The 24,185-nt window shown below is 39.6% G+C and overlaps 3 protein-coding genes across 10 annotated transcripts in view; 1 reads left to right on the top strand and 2 right to left on the bottom strand.

Annotated features, from left to right (window-relative positions):
* The window catches only part of msi2b (musashi RNA-binding protein 2b), a 159,678-nt gene extending 149,282 nt beyond the window's left edge, over positions 1–10,396 (bottom strand). For all 6 annotated transcript variants that reach the window (XR_011087117.1, XM_068651367.1, XM_068651370.1 and 3 more), the window contains exons 1-5: positions 10,253–10,396; positions 9,579–9,619; positions 9,362–9,443; positions 9,129–9,213; positions 2,332–2,373 (exon numbers count right to left, since the gene is read on the bottom strand). Coding sequence is in view for 5 of the 6 variants with exons in the window: in XM_068651367.1 (XP_068507468.1) it covers positions 2,332–2,373; positions 9,129–9,213; positions 9,362–9,443; positions 9,579–9,619; positions 10,253–10,314 (312 nt within the window). In the remaining variant the exon portion in view is untranslated. The remainder of the gene's footprint in view (positions 1–2,331; positions 2,374–9,128; positions 9,214–9,361; positions 9,444–9,578; positions 9,620–10,252) is intronic.
* Positions 10,397–15,911: 5,515 nt separating this feature from the next.
* On the bottom strand, positions 15,912–17,815 carry LOC125972265 (gap junction delta-2 protein). Its single transcript, XM_049725902.1, has 2 exons — positions 17,686–17,815; positions 15,912–17,150 (listed from the first exon to the last, which is right to left on the bottom strand). Exon 2 carries the CDS (start codon positions 17,140–17,142, stop codon positions 16,048–16,050), a length of 1,095 nt encoding a protein of 364 aa, XP_049581859.1. The 5' UTR covers positions 17,143–17,150; positions 17,686–17,815; the 3' UTR covers positions 15,912–16,047.
* A 5,475-nt stretch (positions 17,816–23,290) lies between these two features.
* LOC125972243 (vascular endothelial zinc finger 1) overlaps positions 23,291–24,185 on the top strand; it is a 37,365-nt gene continuing 36,470 nt past the window's right edge. For all 3 annotated transcript variants that reach the window (XM_049725842.2, XM_049725841.2, XM_049725840.2), the window contains exon 1: positions 23,291–23,425. In XM_049725842.2, coding sequence (XP_049581799.1) covers positions 23,393–23,425 — 33 coding nt within the window. In that variant the 5' untranslated portion in view covers positions 23,291–23,392. The remainder of the gene's footprint in view (positions 23,426–24,185) is intronic.

Below are 24,185 nucleotides of genomic sequence, written 5' to 3'. Positions count from 1 at the left end.
ACAAACAAAGAGCTGAGAACGGGCCTGACGTAACATTCAGAGTTATTAAAAAAAAACTATTACATAAATAACACGTTTATAAAACCATCTGTGTCACTCCAATTCATTAAATCCATCGATCGTCCTTTGTCAACAATGGCTGCGCGCCGCTGACGGCGCTTCCACTTCAAAATATTCCACAGGCCCATAAAACGATATATAAATTAGATATCAAATAACCATTATATAAGCAATAATATTATCAAACCATCTGTGCACTCTAAATCATTAAATCCATCGATCAAATTCCTCGTCCTTTGTCAACAACGCCGCGCGTGCGCCCTGACGTCAGCCTCGTCGTTATTGCACAGATCTAGTATATAACTATATTGTAGCGTTAACAAAGTACGAGGAAAGACGTGGGTTTGGTAAACGGCACTTTGTTTAACAAAACAAACTTCTAGGCGTGTGGCGGCGTGGACTTCCAGCCACAGAGGTGGAAGAGAGATCCATAGAATAGGACCGGGCTTGCGTAAAAGCCATGACCGAGCCCCATCCACCGTGCCCCGGACAGCCACCCGGCCGACCGCCGGCCCCCGACTTCTATCCACGGAGGTGAAAGAGAGCTCCGTAGAGTAGGACCGAGCGTGCGTAAATTCCATAATAGTTTTTCAAACCTTTGGTGTCACTCCAAATCCTTAAATTCTTCAAACTCTTCGTCTTCCGTGTCACTTAGAAACAAAGCCGCTAATGATGCCGGTAGTACGTGGGGCCCTTCGTCATCCCTCGTCATCCCGTGATCAATCTTTGTCCTTTTTGTAAACAACCGCCGTGCCGCGCCACGCCAAATTTCAAATCCATCCGATTTCCTATCCGCTTATGCTCACAAGGTCACCGGCATGCTGGAGCCTCATAAAAAAGTTTAAATAAATAAATACATACATACATAAAAAAACTTGAAACCCAAATCTGCAACCCATACAGTATAAAACAATCCACAGCATTACTAATCAGAGAAAAATGGAAGTGTCTCAGTGTACAGTGTTGCACTAGGTGTAGGAGATGCCAAGGTGTTCATTGGATGCCCTCTGTGTTGTAACTGGCCTGGGTTGGTAAGGACTGTAGAGATTGTCTGTGGTGCTGTCACTGCCCCGCCCCACCACTACCAGGCTCTCTTCACATGGCAGCCCAAGTGCTGTTGCAACCTGCATCTTTGCAGTGTGCCGGTATGATTTGGCCATGGGCACAGATGACACTGGGAAGACGGGGAACACTGTCCATCAGTTTCATAAAGACCATCTGTCCCATCTACTTTTTCTACGTATGGTGAGAAAAATCTAAAGTAAAACAGAGGAGTAAAGTTCCTCTTCCATTGGCATGGACATGGAGCCTGCATAGCATAATGTGTTTACATCAGAGATGGGGACTCGAGTCACTGTGACTTGGACTCGAGTCGACTCAAGTCGCTGTTTTGATGACTTGTGACTTGACTTGACAAAAAATAAAAAAACTTGAGACTCGACTTGGACTTGGAAGTTAAAGACTCGGGACTTGACTTGAGACATGATGACTTGAATGACTTCAGTGTTATTTAGTTTATGTTTTCAGTTTGAATATAAAATTAATAATACATTTAAAAAAATAATATTGATAACACGGTAGGAGCGCAGGCTGAGAATGGCGTTGTCATGATTGTACCACTACCCTGTCAATCAATCAGTCGTGCCCTCTCTACGTGTTTATTGCAGACATGCACAAACATGTCAGCGGGAGCGGTACCGCGAGTAATCACCTTCGGCCATTGTAATTACCTTTTTGACGGCAAAAGACGGACAGCACAGTGCAAGATATGCAACAGAAACATTTCAGACAGCCAGACGACAACTTCAAACTTTGTCCGTCATTTGGAGACATTATTTTAACCAACAGCTTTGTTAGTAGCCAAGCAGTACTTGTTATAGTGTTCAGAAATAAGGTGAAAAATGCAACCAATGCATCTCAAGAGAGCGAGAAACCCCAGCACAGCAAAGTTTCATGATTACTTTAACTTACTATACAAGGGCAAATTCACCTGCACACTACGGCAACTTATAGTTCAGATAAAACTCATTAAATGTTCTTTTCAATGGCGTAAAATCCATGACTTGAAAACATTTCAAGATTGTAACTGATTATATGTTCAAGGCATATAAAAAAACTACATATATCTGCAACATTGGATAGACAGCAGCCATTCATACCCAGTGTCTCAAAACTCACCATGTACAATTACCATAACAGTACCCCATGCAATTTAACAGTGACTGCTTCACAAGGAACAATATACAGTTCTTCAAGTGGAAGTCACCTTACCTTGGGTTGAGTACGTCTGGGAAAGGCAACTTTTGGGTCAATCTGAAGGAAGAGTATAGGGGAAAATATTTAAATAAGCTCGCTTGTAACCCTTATGTCGGCAAGTGGTGTAGAAAATTGAGAGAGATGCATATTACATCATGATTCAACATCAACAAAACAGAAACTGCACATTACAACCAAACGAAAGACACAGTGTTAGAGGCAATTTTAAATTGATTAGGCTTCACTGCCAAACCAATTTATCGGTATTACTAGTATGTATTTAGGCTACTGGATTTCTCTTCTTTTTCTGATTTCTTATCTTGTGCCTCATAGTTCAGAATGCACCAATAACCAAGTGATCTTCAAATGGGTCGGTTTTAAAATGTCAGTGTTGGCAAGGAAAAAAAAAATGCTTTGGAAAATACTTCCTGCAATCTGGGTAACAAAAAAAAAAAGACATTTTTGTATCAAAAAAATACTTCCCCCGTACCTAAATCAATGCACTTCTTGGATTGGCTGCATCCATCCACAGGCTTTCCCCACACAAGGGCTGCACAATATATTGAAAAAAATATCAATATTGCAATATTGGCCAATGCAATACGCATATCACAAAACATGCAACATCCTGTGGAATGGTATGCTTTTATCTGAATTTGACCAGTCAAACTTAAATGTGCATCGCTATCCAATAGTTGAAAATTATCTACAGTAATTACATTCGATTGGCGAAGACTACATTGAGCTTGCTTGTTTTGTTGCATGAATAATTGTCATCTTTTCATTGGATAATAAAATCGTGATTTCCTTATGTGCATGTTAAATATCACATTGGTATTGGCATCGCTATATTCAACAACCAGATTGCATGTTTTTCCAATATCGTGCAGCCCTTCCCACACACATGAAGATTTTTGGTTGTAAGACTTACAACAGGGGTGGGCAAACTTTTTGACATGCGGGCCGAATTGGGTTCTAAATTTTGACCGGGGGACCGAACCAGGAGCAGATGGATGTAGTGTTTGTGTGAAGTACCGTAATTTCCGGACTATAAGCCGCGACTTTTTCCCAAAATTTTGAACCCTGCGGCTTATAGTCAGGTGCGGCTTATGTAAGATTTTTCGTGATTTTTGTGATAACTATCACTTTTATACACTTGTAAAAAGGCTGTGGACCACTGTTGTGCGGTATCTTGAAGAAAGAAACAACAAAAATACTATTTTGAAACACTACTGTGGCTGCTGCTTATTCTGGCTGTGTTGGTTGTGACTATTATGATCTTTAGTAGGAATGCACGCTAGGTGATCTGCGTCAAAGGGCTCTAAACCCTTTCTCTTACTCTGCCATGTGACTCAGAGATTACACAAAGCAGTGGCGCTGTTTGGACCATCTGCATTGTATTAAAACCCAATCAATCAGCACTTAAATTAAATTCTTCTGACATTTTGCTCACCAAAAACGAGTTGTAATGAATGTGAACTTTTAATGCATTTTATTCAGAAGGTTACTTTGAACCCTGAGGCTTAAATGGCAGCGCGGCGTATTTATGGATTTTTACTGCTTTCTGTGTACTGTCTTTCTTTGTAAAAAAAAACTCATGTGCACGTGCGGCTTATAGTCCGGTGCGGCTTATGTAAGAAAAAACCTAAAATATCCCTGAATTTTAGCTGGTGCGGCTTATAGTCCGGTGTGGCTTATAGTCCGGAAATTACGGTAATATAAATGACATGTAAAGGTCATTGCATAAAAGGTTTTTACTTTTAGTAGATACTAAAGCATGGATATTAAGCGGTTCAGAAAATGGATGGATGGATGGAAACTACTATCAGTGATTCTTATTAAATACGACACTGTTATGATGAATAACATTTTCTATCACTTCAGCGCCTGCAGGTCAGATTTATGAAATATGTTTATCTAATGAGGCGAAATCACATCCAACGGCAAACATTCTGACCAAATACATCATCTTGAAGAATCAGTGAAAGAATACATGTAAATAAAGTAATAAAGAAATCAATAGTATTGTTGGTTTCGCTTTTTTGCTAGTGGATCATAGTCTGGAGTAACATTTGTTGTGGTAATTCTTAGGATAGAGCCGAGGTGTCGGTCCATTAACCTAGATCTGTGACGGGCTTTGTTGACGCTCATGTGGCGGAACGTCTTCTCACACACGTAGGTCGAGCCAAATTGTCCACTCTTTTTTAACATTCGGCACTCAGTGTCCACCTTTCTTTTCTTCGGGCCACTCATTTTAATGAAAGGATTCCAGGGGAAGGTTTGTGGGTGGGTGGCATTAGCGTAAAACTGTATTCTGAAAGCTCAGCGCGCGAATTACGAGAATACTGACGTCACAGCCTACGTTCGAAATTCGGCACCGATAGATGAAATAGAGCGCGGAGTGCGCCGCGTCCGTACTACTGAGTACACGCACGTGCTTGTGAGTGTGCACCGAGCTTTTTGACACGGCTCCCGGGAGTAAATGCGCGGGCGGGCGCTTCCCCATCTACTGGAGAAACATAGTAATTGCAGGGAAAATGTATATATATATATATATATATATATATATATATATATATATATATATATATATATATATATATATATATAGTATATACAATATTATATATTATATACAATATATATTATATTATATATTATATACAATATATATATATATATTATATTATATATATATATACAATATAATATATATATATATATATATATATATACAATATAATATAATATATATATATATATATATATATATATATATATATATATATATATATAATATAATATAATATATATATATATATATATATATATAATATATATATATATATATATATATATATATACATATACACACAATATAATATATATATATATACACACAATATAATATATATATATATATATACACACAATATAATATATATATATATATATATATATATATATATATATATATATATACACAATATTATACAATATTATATACAATATATATATGTAGTTCATATGGATGTTCACAAATTGCTTAGATTGCAAAATAACACTTTGGACTTGGTATTTTGTCCTTTGGAGGTGATATTGCAGGTCCTTGAAGCTGCTGGGGTTTTTCTCTGCCTCCAAGATAACCCTTGGTTGACTCGAGCAGAGCCTGGATGAGGTTCGCCGTGATCTGGGACTTCAGTGTCAGTGTTTGAATGTATGTTATAAATTTCAACATCAAGGTTGTTTGGATTAGTTCTTGCATTTTTTTTATTTTTTTTTGTTACGACCAGTGGCTCATCATCATCAAGGCTGAAGTCAGACTCATATGCTTCAGGAATTTTGTCAAACTCTGAATCAACAACTTCATTGAATTATCGATCCACCCAACCATTATGTGTACTGCTTGTCCCCACGGGAGTCGTGGGCATGATGGAGCCTATCCCAGCAGTCATCGGGCAATAGGCGTGGTATACCCTGAACTGGTTGCCAGCCAATCACAGGGTACACAGAGACGAACAACCATTCGGACACGCACTCAGACCTTTGGGCAAGACGCAATCACACCTATGGGCAATTTGGCATGTTGCCGTGCATGTTTTTTGGGACGTGGGAGGAAACCGGAGGCACGGGGATAACATGCAAACTCCACACAGGGAGGGCTGGAGATGGAATTGAACCCGCAACCTCTGAACTGTGAGGCGGACATGCTAACCAGTGCTTCACCGCGCCGCCCTTCATTATGTACGATTATGTGAGATAAAAAGCTAGATCAGGAAGACAAACCATTTCAATGGCTTCTTTGACTGAATAAAACTTTCGTCAGCCTGCCATAACACGTCGCAAATCCTCCAAAGTATTCTATAAGAACGTTAGCTAAAGATGCTTTCAGTCTATGTTAATATGCTATATACCATGGAATTTAGTCCCCATCAGTTTTGCTCACTGCGCAGTCAAATGAACATTATATTATACCATTGCCTTTGATCAAATCTGCCTCTGATAGTGTGTAATGTCACTCTAAATTATTAGATTTTTCATAGGCTATACCCTCAATGATACCTCAAAGTAATAAGTACATACCAGTGATAGGAAAATAACCTTTGTGTGGACTTTTGCTCAAATATAGGCAATAGATAAAGATAAAAGATAAAGATAAAGATAAAGAATGTGGTATTCATTAGAACATGTCCGGCCACACAAATTTGCCATGAAATTGAGCTGCCCTAACCTATAGGAATAAAATCTACAAATTTGCATATAATGTCCATGCTTATGCAGTATTGGTTTCAAAATAAAAGACCTTGGTTGCGATACTTACATGAAATTGATGACGAGAGAATCAATTTCAGTGAAACAAAAAATGCAGACGTTTTGAAAGTGAAAGAAAACGCCACCTAGTGACCTATTGGGAAACTGGTTGTTGCTATTGCAACTTCTGTAGTGATACTTCTGAGTGAAAAAATGTGAAAGATATGAATGTGGATTAATTAGGTGGTTAAAATTTTGTTGTTCCAAATCTGCGCATGTATGCATGCATCTGCATATGTACCTATGCACACACGTACACACACACACACACACATACATATACATTCACCGTTTAGACCAGGGGTGGGCAAATTTTTTGACTTGCGGGTCGAATTGGGTTCTAAATTTTGACCGGGGGGCCGAACCAGGAGCAGATGGATGTAGTGTTTGTGTGAAGTAATATAAACGACCTGTAAAGGTCATTGCATAAAAGGTTTTGGCCTTTAGTAGGTAGTAAAGCATAGATATTCAAAAAAAGTTTTTTGAAAACAAATGCATTTATTAACAGCATTAAAAAAAAAAAATCCCTAAAAAACTGCTATCAGTGATTCTCATAAAATACGACACTGTTATTATGAATAACAGTCTCCATCACTTCAGTGCCTGCAGGTCAGATTAATGAAAGATGTTTATCTTATGAGGTCACATCAAACGGCAAACATTCTGACCAAATATATCATCTTGAAGAATCGGTGAAAGCATACATCCAAATAAAGTAATCAAAACGGCAACACGGTGAGGGGTATCTGAAAATCAGAGCAGAGTTTTAACTCACAAACACCTGGTAACAGAGGTGAGGAAACGGGAAACACTTCCTTAAAGTAAGCCTTAAGAACTTTAAAGGTTAAGATTAGTCACAAACAGGTGGTGCATCAATGTCCTTGAGCATCCTGCATTGTTTGAAAATGAGAATGGTCGCTAGTTTCAATCCCTGCTATTTGTACAGATCATATTCAAAATGCATTTTTTTACAACAAACTTGAAAGCCTCCCCTTCATTTTCAGTGGGAACAGTGTTGTTGGTCTCCCTTTTTTTTGCTAGTGTGTCATAGTCTGGAGTAAAATTTGTTGTGGCAATTCTTAGGAGAGATCCGAGGTGTTGGTCCGTTTACCTAGATCTGTGACGGGTTGATGTTGATGTTCATGTGGCTGAACGTCACGTCGCGTACGTCGAGCCAAATTGGCCACTCTTTTTAAACACTCGGCACTCAGTGTCCACCTTGCTTTTCCTTGGGCGACTCATTTTAATGGAAGGATTCCTGGGGAAGGTTTGTGGGTGGCTTTAGCGTAAAACTGTATCCGAAAGCTCGGCGCGCAAATTACAAGAATGCTGTCGTCACAGCCCACGCTCTAAATTCGACACTGATACAAATAGAGCGCGAGTGCGCCATTTCCGTACTACTGAGTACGTACACGCACTTGTGAGTGTGCACCGAGCTTTTTGACACGGCTTCCGGTAGTAAATGCGCAGGCGAGTGGTTCCCCATCTACTGGGGAAACGCAGTTTATTGCAGGCAAAATGACAGAAAAAAAAATTTTAATAATAGAATTTATTTAGGGTTGGCGGGCCGGATTAAACGGTTCCGTGGGCCGGATGTGGCCCGCGGGCCGTAGTTTGCCCATACCTGGTTTAGACTGTGGTCGCATTGCAAAAAATCTGATATGTATACAATCTAGTACCAGATTCTAAAAAAAAGAATTACATTTTAAAAAAGCGGAGGGCGGCACTCAAACAAATGCAGTCCTGTTACTCCTATTATCAGAATACATTAAGATTATTTTGTTTAAACTGTATAGCTATGGGGGCACTTGTGGGGCACTGGTTAGCATATCCGCATCACAGTTCGAAGGGAGCATGTTCGAGTCCACCTCTGACCCTCCCTGTGTAGAGTTGGCATGTTCTCCCCGTGCCATAGTGGGTTTTCTCCGGGTCCTCCAGTTTCCTCCAACATTCCAAAAACATGCTTGGTAGGCCGAATGAGCACTCCAAATTGCCCATTGGTGCAAGTGCGGATGGTTGTGCAAGTGCGGATGGTTGTTTGTCTCTGTGTGCTCTGCGATTGGCTGGCAGGGTGTCCGCCGCCTACTGCCCAATGACAGCTGGGATAGGCTCTAGCACGCCCGCGACCCCCGTGGGGACAAGCGGTACAGATGGATGGATGGATGGATGGATGGATGGATGGATGGATGGATGGATGGATGGATGGATGGATGGATGGATGGATGGATGGATGGATGGATGGATGGATGGATGGATGGATGGATGGATGGATGGATGGATGGATGGATGGATAAAATAACGGAACTGAGCCGCTCATGCGGTCTTCAAGAAATTAAACACAGGTCGCATATGGGCAAAAAAAATTGGAATTGAACGGCTGTCTGAACTTTGTCTTAGAGGTACATTGAATAATAAAGAGATGGAGATGTCTCGTGCATGTTTGCATACAGGTGAAAAACATGTTGATTGATCACGCAGTGAGAATAAAGAGGTAGACATACCATTTTAGAGTCTAACTCATGATGCGGCTGTGCCAAGACGTTATCTACGCTGGCAGAATCTGCAAAAGTGATGAAGCCAAATCCCCTATTAGAAAATAAAATCACATGTGATTATATTTTTATACACTAATTGCATTCAAAACAATTTGACAAACATCTTATTTCAGTTGTTGTTTATAGTTTTTGTTTATTCTCCCAAAAAATATTACTGCATGCGTGCGTGCGTGTTATACCTGGAACGTTTTGTTGTTGGGTCTCTCATTACCATACATTCTCTGATTTCCCCAAATGTATTAAAATAATGTTTAAGGCTGTCTGGGGGAGAAGAAAGATAATATTGGTTATCATAGTTCTTTACAAAAAGTTAAACGTGTGAGTTATAGGGTTAACCTAAAACTTTTAAGAAAAAAAAAAAAAAAAAAAGATGCCCAGCTGCAAGGGTTACCTTACCTGGTGATGTTTGCCAGCTGAGCCCACCGATAAACATTTTTCTGTCGAGGAGAAAGATAAGTCAATACAAGTGTCAGATCAGTCATGATAGAGTAAATATAACTCCGCAATTGACCAGGTGAAGTGAAAACTGGAGTCCAAAATAGAAACAACGCAACTGCCGCCAGCGAGAAAGCCACAGATGAGCAAGCAGTCGAGTGCCAGCTGTTACCCAGTCTTCATCCTAACTTCCATATAAAAATGTACAGACTAAAATCTCCAGCTTCCTGGCGAAGGCTATTTGTGCAGTGACATAATTATAGTACAGTTACGGCAAGTAGTTAGTAATTACCTGTACAGATAGAACTCAAACAGCTTCCACCTTTCTGACCCCATGCGCTCAAACACAAACCAAATATTTTTTATATTACAATGCGGTGACGCGAATGGCATGTTGTTCAACTTCACGTTTGTAAAATGTCTTAATTGCTCCTCGACAGTCAGATTGATGGCATAGAAGTAGCAGATTTTTAATGGAAGTTTAATAAACCAGTTCTCGTAAACCCGCAGCGATTGACGTAGATCTGCTGTAAACAAGAAAGACGCGAAGCCGGTGAAAGTTTCAGAGTTCTATTTAAACATGTACATATCATTTAATTGAAGACAATAATAGAGTTGCGTGGGAGTAACCTTACCCCGGGTCGTGTTGCGGATTGATCGGGTTTGCAGACGTGACTTGGCTACCGGCTCCCTCCATATCTGACCTCGCAACAGAAGGACAAGGATTACTGACTGGCTTGAGTCGATATGCTGACTAGAGGTGGAGGAGCCCTCCGTCACACGTGGGATCACATCAGGTTGGTCATCCCTCTACGGTCAGCGGTTCGACTTCTTCCCCTCGGTTTTCTGAAGCCCGCCCACACCAATACTTACAGCCACACGCATGTGCATGCAAAGGGGCGGGTTTCTTCTTTCACAAAGTCAAAGTGCAGTTGCACTGTACAAGTGTCAGGTAATTGAAAATATAAATAAAATAGAAATACAGATTAACAAATATTCCCAATCTATCAGTTAATCAATCCGTTGGTTTATTTTATTGTAACAATATTTAATATTCTATTTACTGTACACTCTCCAATGTTCAACTGACATTACAGTGCAGTTTTATTACAGTATAATATATTTGTTTATACAGCCCTTTGAGGACAAGCAGTACTGAAATGAACAAATAAATAAATACATAAATTATCTTATTTGCTAATATTGTGTCAACCTAAAAAGTTTTAACCTCTTAAAAACGTGAAAATCCAGGTAATAAAACCATGCAAACATTGTTCTTTGTGAAAGCAATACACACCTTAGCCTGCAGTTGTGTACCATACCCATGAAGATCTGAGAAATATGACACTTTGCCATGAATAAATTCTGTAATTTTTGTTTCAATAAAGAGGTCTAAGAAATGTTAGTAACAAATATCTCAATCTAATTTTAACTAGGCGGCTCGGTGAAGCACTGGGTAGCACGTCCGCCTCACAGTTAAGAGGGTGCGGGTTTGATTCCACCTCCGGCCCTGTGTGGAGTTTGCATGTTCTCCCCGTGTCTGCGTGGGTTTTCTCCGGGCACTCCGGTTTCCTCCCACATCCCAAAAACATGCTTGGTAGGCCAATTGAGCACTCCAAATTGCAGATGGTTGTTCGTCTCTGCGTGCCCTGCGATTGGCTGGCAACCAGTTCAGGGTGTCCCCCGCCTACTGCCCGATGACGGCTGGGATAGGCTCTAGCACGCCCGCGACCCTGGTGGGGACAGAGCGGTACAGAAAATGGATGGATGGATGGATGGATAATTATAACCGTCAACCAAGTTAGGTATGCATTGTTATTACATTTGTTTGACATGGGCAATCCAACACAATTTGGGCTACCTTATTTCAAGCAACTTGTAATTTGAATGAAGTATTTTCACTTGCAGTGAGCCAAACGACAGATGTATAATCCAAATATGAGAGTACTACTCATTAAACTAAGTAATAATGCGTTATCAATACATCCGCCACTTTTGGGATCTGATTCGGGCTCCCGGCTGGCTTCCTGTCCATCCATCCATCCATCCATCCATCCATCCATCCATCCATCCATCCATCCATCCATCCATCCATCCATCCATCCATCCATTTTCTGTACCGCTTAGTCCCCACACGGGTCGCTGGCGTGTTGGAGCCTATCCCAGCTGTCATCGGGCAGTAGGCAGGGGACACCCTGAACTGGTTGCCAGCCGATCGCAGGGCACACAGAGACAACCATCCACACTCGCACTCACACCTATAGGCAATTTGTAGTGCTCAGTCGGCCTACCAAGCATGTTTTTGGGATGTGGGAGGAAACCGGAGGACCCGGAGAAAACCCACTCAGGCACGGGGAGAACATGCAAACTCCACACAGGGAGGGCCGGAGGTGGAATCGAACACACACCCTCAGAACTGTGAGGCGGACGTGCTAACCAGTGCCTCACCGTGCCGCCCCTATAGCTATACAGTTTAAAAAAAATGATCTTAATGTATTCTGATAATAGGAGTAACAGGATTGCATTTGTTTGAGTGACATACACCATTCTGGATAAAAATATTGAGTAAAAAAAACGAGCCGTTAAAAATAGTTGAGAGGACTTAGTTACGGAAGGTACATGATGTGCTGAGTCATCTAACTCACTATTTCCCTTCCTCTAAATGGCTAGAAATTTTTTATTAACAGGTTTGTTTAAATATTGACAATGAGATACAACTGTATAGCATAATCACTCCTATTCAAACAATATAACAACTTGTTTTAACAATAACAAGGAAGGCATCAACAAAATCATACAAAAAAGCTGATTTTGACACTTATTTTGTCTCCTCCAGGTTGGACGACTGCAACGCAATCCTCATCGGGATCCCTGGCAGGAGCATTCGAAAGCTTCAGTATGTCCAAAACAGCGCTACCAGGGTCCTGATGAGGGTGCAGAAACATGAGCACATTATCCCCATCCTTCACACCCTCCACTGGCACCCTGTTCACCTCCGTATAGTATACAACAATCTCCTGCACACCCACCAATGTCTCCACGGTGATTCCCCCACCTACCTCACTGGCCTCCTCACACCATACACCTCAGGCAGAACCCCGTCAGGACAACAACACCGTCCCAGGACACGACTCAAGACCATGGGGGACATGGCTGCTCCCCGTCTGTGGAACGCCCTCCCAGACCATCTTAGGGCCCCAGGAAAGGAAGCTTTTAAGAAAGGTCTAAAAGCCTATTTATTTTGGAAAGTATACTCTTGTTAGTTTTTAATGATACTATCTGTTATATTACCTTTTTATCCTACTGCTGTAATTTTACCCGTCCTGTGTTCTGTAGCACTTTGAGATTTGCCTTCAAATGTAAAGTATAAATAAAATGTATTATTATATCGGTCTTAAGACATTTATTCTTAAAAAGGCATTTTTGTAACACTTTGAGATTCTATGCAATGTAAAGTGCAATATAAATATAATTTATTATTATTATTATTATTATTTATTTTTTATGTTTTACATGTTACCTATTTAGTATTTTAAATAATATGTAGTAATCACGTTTCCTACCAATGTCAATCCATCCATCCATCCATCCATCCATCCATCCATCCATCCATCCATCCATCCATCCATCCATCCATCCATCCATCCATCCATCAGTCCATCCATCCTTCCATCCATCCATCCATCCATCCATCCATTTTCCCTATCCCTTATCCCCACAAGGGACAAATCAAGTAATGCACACAATGTGATTGGATGGTGAACTTGTAAAGAAAGATTTACGTGAATCAGTGCATTTGTCATTGTTGCAGAACAAATGAAAAGCAGGTTAGCATCTCCCATTTCAGCATCGTATTATACAAATGCACCGGCACACCAAACTATACACCATCAAAAATATGCATGTACAACATAGGTGTCAAACTCAAGGCCCGGGGGCCCGATACGGCCCATCACATAATTTTACGTGGCCTGCAAAGACAAATCTTGCATCGACTTTGTATCATTACTAAAATTAAAAATCGTCTTCACTTTTTAAAAACAGATATTGCTAGCAATTCATATTTATATATTCATCTTTTTAAATCATTTGAACAGTATTTACTAGTCCCTGATTTCAAAACTAGTTATTCATCAGTTTGTTGTGTAGCCTATACTGTATGTATATAGAAGACGTTGACAGTCATAATGGCCCTCCGAGGGAAACTATGACAACAATGTGGCCCGCGACAAAAAATGAGTTTGACACCCCTGTACATTGTACAACAATCCAAAGCAAATCTAACATTGGGCACTGAGCATCAATTGCGGTATAAGAAATTCCTTCCTAGTTCATCAACCATATATCGGATACCTGCATGACTCTTTTCATCAACAGGAACGTCTTTCTTTTTCATCATTATGTGTAGACATTGTAAATACACTGTCAGAAGAAGGGTAGTGCATTTGACAAGGCACAACGTTTTGTGATGTACACTACAGGGTTCATAACTGAACTCCAAGGTACAAATAAGTTTTGTTTATGGTTAGAAAGGGTATATGTAAATGGTCCAAACAGGCTAAGGTTCTGTGTCTGAGAACAGGTAGGATGGATTTTGAAACTTAATCATAGGTTTCTCAATAATATTACAGACTGGCTAAGGTGAAGACTATTTGTCACATAAAAAGAGAAAAAAATAGAAATGCCTTCCTTAATTATAATGTCATGTAATGATTTAGTCAGAACTCAATTGAACTTTACTTGGAGAGCGCTGCACAACAAACAGAGGTAAGAAAGTGCTGTACAAGCAATAAAACAAAATAATAATGAAAGAAAAATAACCCAATAATTACCGTATTGGCCCGAATATAAGACGACCCTGATTATAAGACGACCCCCTCTTTTTCAAGACTCAAGTTTGAAAAAATACTTTTTGAACACCAAATTTAATTTTTGTACAAAAAATAATTACATCTGAAACAAATGATTATAACAATATATTCGAGAGAAAAAGCATGTTATTTTGCCTCATTCAAATCATGCAAAAACTGTCTATCACATCTTAATAGCTGAACATTTAAAGTGCAATCCCATTTGTAAACGAATGGCTTCTGGTTTTTGAAATGTAAATAAACCAACCTACTGTGATAAAACAACAAAATTGCATAAACTGCATTAACCATCAAAGTAAAGTCTAACTGTAACTGTAGTCCTGAAACAAATCTGAATAAGGAAAAACATTGCAATAAAATAATGCAAACTGCTACCGCTATTTTTATTTTTATTCTTCGTGACAGGGGTTCGCTTTGGCCTGGGGAGTTAAGTTCAACATTCGCTTTGAAGATATCTGGCGTCATAGCGTTGTGAATGGGTTAATGTCTAAACCCCTGAATGTAAGACGACCCCCACTTTTTCAGTCTTATTTCAATGCAAAAAACACGGTCTTATATTCGGGCCAATACGGTAATGAGAATGTTATCTTCTAATTAAAATATAAAATGCTGAGTGGCTAGCAACTCTTGGAAACCACTAGTCACAGTGGCTGGTAAACAAAAAAAAATAATGTTAAGCCCTTGTTGAGTGCATCCATTGTACGTTTCATTGTTCTATTTATAAAAGGACAATAAATATTGCAAAATACTATTTGATAAAGACTTAGTCCGCTTCTTGTAATCACTCTAAATTTGTAATGCATTAGAGGATCTTTAAATGTGCCCCATTATGTTTTGAAATTGTAGATATCGAAATGAAACTGTTACAAATAAAACTTGCCACATGATGGAACTGAGAGCCTAGAGCACCATCTATAGGGACAAAGGTCACGTTGCAACCAAGACAAAATGCCAGTGTATCGATGGCGAGGTGATTTTATTTACACAAATGTATTTTCTCACATTTTTACTGAACATAGATAAGGACAGACTTGGCCATAATGAAAGCCACTGGTTTCAAAAATATATACACTACTATCTGGTAGCACCTATGAGTGCAAAAGTAATATTTAAAACTATATTTAGTAGTTTCTAGATTGAGGATTTATTTATGTATTTATTCGTTTGTTAATGTATTTATTTGTTTGTTTATTCCCAGTTGATGGAATTAGTTCAAACATCACAGAAGTAAGAATGAGCAGTCAAAAAATTATTTTCATTATCGGCATAATCACTCATCAACCAAAATATATATATATATATATATATATATATATATATATATATATATATATATATGTATATATGTATATATGTATATATATAAAATCAATTAGTTCAAGATAATTGAGAGAATTGTTCACGAAGAACTCTTATTATGCCCATCACAAATGATAGTACTAAGCTAAAACTATACTACATACTACATGTTCACCATATTTTTGCCAGGACTTTAATCTATGAAAGAATATAGTACATGTGAAAACACAACACAATATGAATTTATAGCACTAACACTATCACAGCCAAGATTTCTTAGTTCGTCCCAACCTGGCCATGTTGGCCAACTTGACCTTCAACTTGTCTATGTTCTCTGGGCTCCTCTTTGAGGTGCATTCCACAGTAGAGTCCGTCTCGAAAGAGACAGCTGGAGCGTGTGTGAGCAAAGTTCCTGTTTTCTCTTGAGCCATGGCCGATCGGGTCTGCAGAACCAGCTGACCTCTCAGAGAATGCCTGAGTTGCAGCAGGAGAGGGTTTTGCTTGAAGGGCCTTTTATCTGGATCCTTCTCCTGACTGCAGCAGTTAGAGCAGGCTGAGCAAAGGACACGGAAAATGTACACCCAGCCCAGGTAGTGAAGCTCTGCGATGTTGAGCACAAAGCAGCCCAGGCTGATGCTAAACATAAAGTTAAGGAAAATAGTTTTCTCAGTGGCACGAGACACAAAACAGTCCGTGCGAGTTGGGCAAGGATAGGTTTCACAGCGGTAGAGGTGCGGCACCTCGAAGCCAAATAACAAATACTGGCCCACTAGGAAGGTGATTTCCATGATTGATCGAAGAAACACATGAAGGATGTAGATGAGTAGAACTTGGTTCGATTGCTTGGTGGGATCTTCTGCGAGTGCATCATGACCCTCTTCCAGGAAGCTTTGTTGCACTCTTTCACTCTCATCCCAATCCTCCCTGTAACGAGGACAGTAAGTAGGAACACCCACTCTCATCGCCTCCTTGCCGTCCTTCTGCCCAGCGGCTTGCCTTGAAGGCCTTTGCCTCAGCACCTGCGCCCGTTGCCCATCTAGCTTCTCATCCTTAGCAATTTTATGCAAAACAAATACTATATAGAATATGGATGGAGTGGAGACCAGCACAATTTGAAAAACCCAGAACCGCAAATGAGACACAGGTGCAAATGTGTCATAACAGACGTTGTTGCAGCCAGGCTGTTGGGTATTGCAGGTGAACTTGGACTGCTCATCATTGTAGACGGCGTCTCCCACTAAGGCGACCAGCAGGATGCGGAAAATGAGCAGCATAGTGAGCCAGATCTTGCCTATCACTGTAGAATGATTCTGAACCTCAGACAGAAAACGCCCAAGAATGGACCAGTCACCCATGACTTGACCTTAGATTAAAAAAAAAAAGTGAAACATGTCAGTACTTGTGTTTTTTTTCCCTTAGAAAACATCATATTGATTATCGACTACATCCATGTAGAAGTATATAAATTATGTATTTGTTTGAATTATTTGTTTTTACTATATGATCCAAAATTAAGTTTCTTAGATCTGAAGGAATACTTTTTGATACACTGGTTGTGTATCAACTGGCCCAATCTACAAAGACACAGCAATTCTTCTTGCTTTGAATGATTTATTTACAATTCAAGTAAACGATGCGCTGTTGGGATGGTTGTACGTGTGGGAGTGCTTGTTCATTTTATTATTAATTATGCAGCTGTGAAGTGCCAATATGTCTCTTTTGACATTATTATTCTGCAATTGTAATTTGAAAAAACGTAAAACTCGATAAAGTAGTGCTCAGAACTTTTACTTCTGTGTTCAATGACCCTAAGCAAAACTCTATAGTTGCGATGCACAAACAATTATGCTTAACTCAGCAAATTAAATGAGGCGAAGCAGAAACAAAGTTTAACTTACCTTCATGTAAACCTGAACTTTCTGGAATAAATCCTTGCAACTAAACTTTGCAATTCATTTTTCTGGCTTGTCAAATCTTGACGTTTGGATGAGGTTGAGCCTGGTCAGGGAGAATAGGCTGACCACACATAATGAACCAGTCCGTTTGAAACTGGCATTGTGCAGTGTGGCTACAAAGGCAGGCAATGTACAGTGCAAAACACAATGAGGAGGATCCTTTTCTGAAAAGCTGGGAATGGTGAAACGATTCAATAGTGTTTGGAACGAGCTGGAAAGACACAATGCCAGTTTATGTAAAAGCTTTGTGTTTAGCGGCATGCTAAAATAAAAAATCATGCATTAATTATCTCAGTGTATTAGAACAACAGGGTTTTTAGGAACTGCAATTTTATGTATTGTGTTTCCATCCACAGCCACTGAATATACAACTGCAGCACGGACAAGATTAATGACAGACCTATTGCATAATAACAGTGAATTTAACAATCGCTATGGTAGATTATAATTTTAGAAGGCTTAACATGTCCTTAACAAAGTCAAAGAAACTTTCCTATTTTTTTTTCTCATTTTCATTATGATTTATATTTTACAATTTCCTTCGCTAACTGTGGCATATTGTGAGGACCATTGTGGAGAGAATGCCTCCCCTAAAAAAGAGCAGTTCATAGAACAGCCCCTCCCCCTGTATGTTTAACTTTTATCGTTTTGTTTGTTGATTTATGTTCATACTCCTATCCCAACTGCACCAAAAACACAAGTGAAAGATATTGTGCACCTTCATTATTATATCAATTTGCTTTTAAACTGCTTGAAAAACAAAAACAAAGGGGACATCAACATTTCAGTGGCTTGATGAACAAATAGTTAGCATTTTCGCCCCACAGTGGTGGATCTTGAGTTTAAATTTGTGCTCCAGCCTTCCAGTATGAAGTTTGCATGTTCTCCTTGCATGTACTTGGTTTTCTCCGAGCCATGGTTTTCTCACACATTCCAAAAACATGCATAATAGATTAACTAAAGACTGAATTGTAAGTGGGTATCAGAGTGGCGCACTGGGCCATACCAAAAATGAGTTTGACACCCCTGTTCTAAAGGAATGTAGAATTCAGGTGGCGGCCATAGTCTATTTTCTGGTCCTTATCTTTTCTGACTGACTTTTGGTCACTTTTGAATTTTGCCTTTGCCCTCACCTCTCGAGGTAGCATAAGGTGGCTGTTCAGGTAGTGCAGCTCAGACAAGATTCTACTTGCAGTGGCAAGAAGCTTTCTTGTGTCTGCCATCACCATATGTTGGAAATAACCAGAGACATGCCAGTACACCAGGAGATGAGCATGGAGGGCCGTAGGAGAACAACAACCCCACAGAAGGACCTCTATCTGCTCCTTTGTGCCAGATGAAACAGGAGCAGCACTGCCAGAGCAGTACAAAATTACATCTAGCAGGCCACTAATAATATGCATGTTTCTGTCAGGAACAAAACTCATTAAGGGTGGTATGAGGGCCAGAAGTCCACAAGTGAGGTCTTTGCTCAGTCCAATACCGTGCAGCCCAAACACACCATGAATGGCAGACTCACCATTGGCACCCTATCAATCACATTGAGCACATGTGACACTTCTGATGGAGTATGAATGAATGACTCTTTGTTTCGAACATGATTTAAAGAATAAAAACAATAAAAAAAACAAAAAACAAACAACAAAAAACAAACAATATGTATCACTGTTCGAAAAGGAGTCGGAAGAAGCCTAGGCTAATCATGTCCTACCCCTATCCATCACTTAGTTCCAAAGCTTTAAAGCGTTTGATTTTAAAAACAAATTATTTGTATGATCTCGAAATCCAACCTGGTGTCCAATTCTCATAGCTTTTTCTGTAGTATAATTAATGGTTTTAAAGTGCTTATGTATGCATTTCCCCATATCTCCACACAGTAAGTCAAATATGGTAAAACAAGACAACAATACAGAGTAATTCTCTGCTCCAGAATATGTTTTGCACTGCACAGTACTGCAATACTCCTTGCTACTTTGGTTCTAACGCATCTTATATGAGGTTTCCAACATAATTTATTGTCTAATATTACTCGTAAAAATTTGATCTCATAAACTTGTTCAATATTGACATTATCTATTGTTACTTGAACCTGTGTATCTATTTCAGCAGACCATCAGTTTGGTTTTGTCTATATTCAATGATAATTTATTAATGTCAAACCATATTTTTAGTTTGGACAATTCAGTTGTAATGGTCTCCAATAGTATCTTTAAGTTATTACCAGAACAGAAGATGTTGGTGTCGTCCGCAAAAATAATACATGTAAAGATAGTTGACACCTTACAAATATCATTTATGTACAGAATAAATAATAGGGGGCCCAACACTGACTCCTGTGGCACTCCACAGGTAATCTCTAGGCATAATGATATATGATTACCCATCTTAACAAACTGTTGTCTGTTAGTAATGTAACTTTTTAACCAGCTCAATACTACACCTCTCATCCCATATCTTTCCATTTTATACAATATGTTACGGTCAATGGTATCAAAAGCTTTTTTCAAATCAATAAATACTCCTACCACATATTCATTATTGTCAATACAGTTAGTTATTTCTTCTGTCAAATCCATTAGTGCCATAGTTGTTGATCTATTTGTTCTAAATCCATATTGGCTGTCAGTTAACAAGTTGTGCATCTCAGTGAAGTTATCCAGTCTCACAATGAAAAGCTTCTCCAAGATTTTAGAGAATTGACATAACAGAGAAACAGGTCTATAATTTGTAAAGAGATGTTTATCTCCTGTTTTATACAGTGGGATAACCTTAGCCGTTTTCATTTTGCTTGGGAAGGTACCTGTTTTAGACTTAGACTTAGACTCAACTTTATTAATCCCTTGGGAATACTCCTTCAGGGAAATTCAGGCCCCAGCAGTATCCATACCACAGAGCGGGTTTACAAAAAGGACAAATTACAGATGTTCTGTCACGGAACGGCTGGAGCAGGGCGACCAAGCGCAGCTTGGACCAGGGTTTATTGGCGGGAACAAACTAACAGACTCGGCAGACTAACGTAACTTACTAACAAAACCAACAACAGAAACTAAACTGAGATGTGAAAGAAAAAGACAGGGTGACATTGACAATGACAGCAACAAGACAACAACGATCCGACAGGGGAGAGACACGCAGACATGACTTAAATACGAGACAGGTAATGAGAGGCAGGTGAGAATGATCACACTGATCATGGGCACACAGGAGGGGAGGGGCGAGCACACAGACAAAACTCTGACAATATGGACATGATCGGGGACGAGTCGTGACATGTATGTCAGAGGATTTACCACTCCACGTGGTGCAGTATGGAGATGCCATGGCGAACAGCACGTAACACAACAAGATTGTCAGCAATCACCAGAAGATTCCTCAGGAAAAAAAAACAGATTTATCAAGAGTATGCGCCGATGCCAGAGTGCATACATGTACGTATGAGGAGGCCATACACACTACCGATTCTCATTTTGAATTGTCGTGAGTAATCTCCACACAAGTTGGATCAGTCCGTGAACTGATTTTTCACAACGTTACAGTTAATTGATGGTGTAATGTGGGTTTCATGACCTGACAAATTTAAAAAAGAGTTACTATGTTATAATCACAGCATAACACACAAGATATTGTCAGACATTTTTATATCTGTGCAAATGCATATGGAATATTCATAACCTGGATAATTATTACGTTCAAATTTAAATAACTTTTATTTTACATTACACTGGTTGTCTCTGCGCACTAGTTAGCACGTCCGCCTCATAGTGAGGAGGATGCTGGTTCGATTCCACCTCCGGCCCTCACTGTGTGGCATTTGCATGTTCTCCCCGTGCCTGCGTGTGTTTTCTCCAGGCATTCCGGTTTCCTCCCACATCAAAAAAATATGCTTGGCAGGCCGATTGAGCACTCCAAATTGCCCATAGGTGTGAGTGCGAGTGCGGAGAGTTGTTTGTCTCTGTGTGCCCTGCGATTGGGTGGCAATCGGTTCAGGGTGTCCCCTGACGACTGCTGGAATAGGCTCCAGCACGCCCGTGACCCCCATGGGGACAAGTTGTGTATATAACGGATGGATGGATGGTTGCCTCTGAGATTGGCCTGCAACCATTTCAGGATAAACTTTTTTTTTTTTATTCATTGTTTTACCAGGCAAGCCAATTGAGAACACTTTCTCATTTACAATGGCGATCTAGAGGTAAGGTGTGTGAAGTGTCTTGCCGAAGGACACGACGACATGTGACTGTGACAGAGCTGGGATCGAACCGCCAACCCTCCGGTTATTAACCAACCCGCACTACTGCCTGAGCCACGGCCTCTCACCCGAAGTCAGCTGGTATAGGCTCCAGAACACCAGTAATCCTAATGAGGACAAGCAGTATAGATAAATGGATGAATGGATTGGGTTTATGGAATTTTTGTTCATTGTTTTTGTTTATGTTTTGCCTTTTGAGGGCAACCATTATTCTGATGTGGCCCTCGACGAAAATGAGTTTGACACCTCGATGCTAGTGCATAGCTTGACTGATGCTGTCAGAGAAGCATTAACTTGACAATGTTCATTACCGTGGGTGCAATTTGCTCCATTCTAGATCAAGGTAGCTATAGTTGACCAAAAAAAAAAAATAAAAATGGAATAATTAAAAATAAAACAGGAAAAAACATTTTTGTTGACAAAATAAAATAAAAACAAGTGTTACAAAAGAAAACTTATTGAAGCGACATCTTACCTTTATAAAGTAACTAAAACTACAGCCGTCTTTCTTTTTTTTTTTTTTATACAATCTCAGTTAATATCATGTATGACATTTTGGAGTTCATTTTACATATTTACTTCAGTATTGCTGTGCATCCCCGTAGAGAAGAAAGTTCAAGCAGTTGTTTACTTTGATCTTTTAAAAAAAGCTTTCACTCATCTCAACAAATATTCACTGTATTAAAGAAATCGTTCAGGGTGTTCAGTCTTCTGCTCACGACCCTCGTGAGGAGTTCAGTAAATGGATGTGTGAATTAAAACTAAAACTAATCAAACTAAAATTAAAAGAAAATATTTTCAAAACAAATAACAACTAAGAAACTTTCTTTCAAAACAAAACGAAATAAAAACTACAACTATGATGAAACATCCCAAACTGTTGAAACACTGTTATAAATACAGCAGAATTACCGAATGTATCAGACTGCAAGTCGCACCTAATATTTTTACAGTGCCGTTTTAAATCACCAAATGTATCAGACTGAAAGTCGCACCTAATATTTTTACAGTGCCGTTTTAAATCATGGCAATTTCTCTATATGGCAGAGGATGGTCACAAACCTGTTTACATTATATTTTAATCTTGACTTTTCAAATATTAAAACCTTAAAATGTTTACATATTTAGTAATGCTGAATTTTTAGTAGCGGATAGATATCGCAAACATTTTCGTCTGGTAACAAAGCCACCCTAATTCAATATTAAGGTGGGAATTAATGTTCTGTCAACAAGAGGCCAAAACAATAATGTTACATCTGTTACATTATTTGTCGAATTCAGGCGAGCTGGTCAATTTTATTTGGTGCAGCCCGCGGGATGACAGGAAGTTGGTGCCATGTTTAGTTGGCTGCTTTGTTGAGGATTCCTCCTTGGTTTCCTGCAGGTTTGAGCGTAAGAGTTGCAATGGAACCCAGCTGGAGTACGTTTTTATTTCAAGTAAGTAACACGGCACCTGTGCGTGTCTGAGAAAATGCATGCTCATATTTCAACCATGCAAATGATGTTCGTCATGAAATTGTGTTTGTAATGCGATTTGAAATTGAAGTAGAGTTTCCCCAGCAAAACAAAGGTGTTAGCATTAGCTTTCTAGCTAGCTCATCCAGCAGCAAACTACTGTATCGAAGACGAAAGCTACATCTGTCTGGTGCACCGATTACCTAAATACCACCTCATTTAAGTAGATTTAACGACACTGGACTTGAATCATTTTGGTATATTCAAAGGACGAATTTATTTGAAATCTCCACTGCGCTACTGTTGCGCGCGCGCTAACTCAATAGCCCGAGCCATTGCTTTTCCATGTAGCCATGCTAAACGCGTCGGCTATTCGTTTAGCGCAGCAGGCTTCTTTTCTCCTGAGCACTGCAGCAATCTCCTTCACAGCCGACTAAACTGATTTCGGGCAGTGATTTAGTATCGTTGATGTGCGTACGCCCATGCAGCAGGCATTGTGTAAAGTGCGTTTACCACAAGTTAGCTGATTAAGGAAAGCAAAAGCGAGAGTCGGTAGCACGCGGATCCCTTGCGAAAAGATGAACCACAACCATTGCAAACTTTCGGATGTTACCATTGACCACAAACCGCAGGAGCATAGTCTTAATAGCAAGAGCGAACGCAAATCTCATTTGTGAAGGCCATGGCATCAAACGGAACGCTTTTCTGTAATATGAGCTATTGATGTTTATTCATCAAGACT

Source organism: Syngnathus scovelli, chromosome 7 (genome assembly GCF_024217435.2).
Source record: "Syngnathus scovelli strain Florida chromosome 7, RoL_Ssco_1.2, whole genome shotgun sequence".
Taxonomy (NCBI): Eukaryota; Metazoa; Chordata; class Actinopteri; order Syngnathiformes; family Syngnathidae; genus Syngnathus; species Syngnathus scovelli.
The sequence above is the reverse complement of the archived record's forward strand: the minus strand, read 5'-3'. Positions and strand labels throughout refer to the sequence as shown.

Excerpts from the sequence above, each read along its gene's own strand:
- LOC125972265 (XM_049725902.1), bottom strand. The coding sequence starts at position 17,142 with ATGGGTGACTGGTCCATTCTTGGGCGTTTTCTGTCTGAGGTTCAGAAT.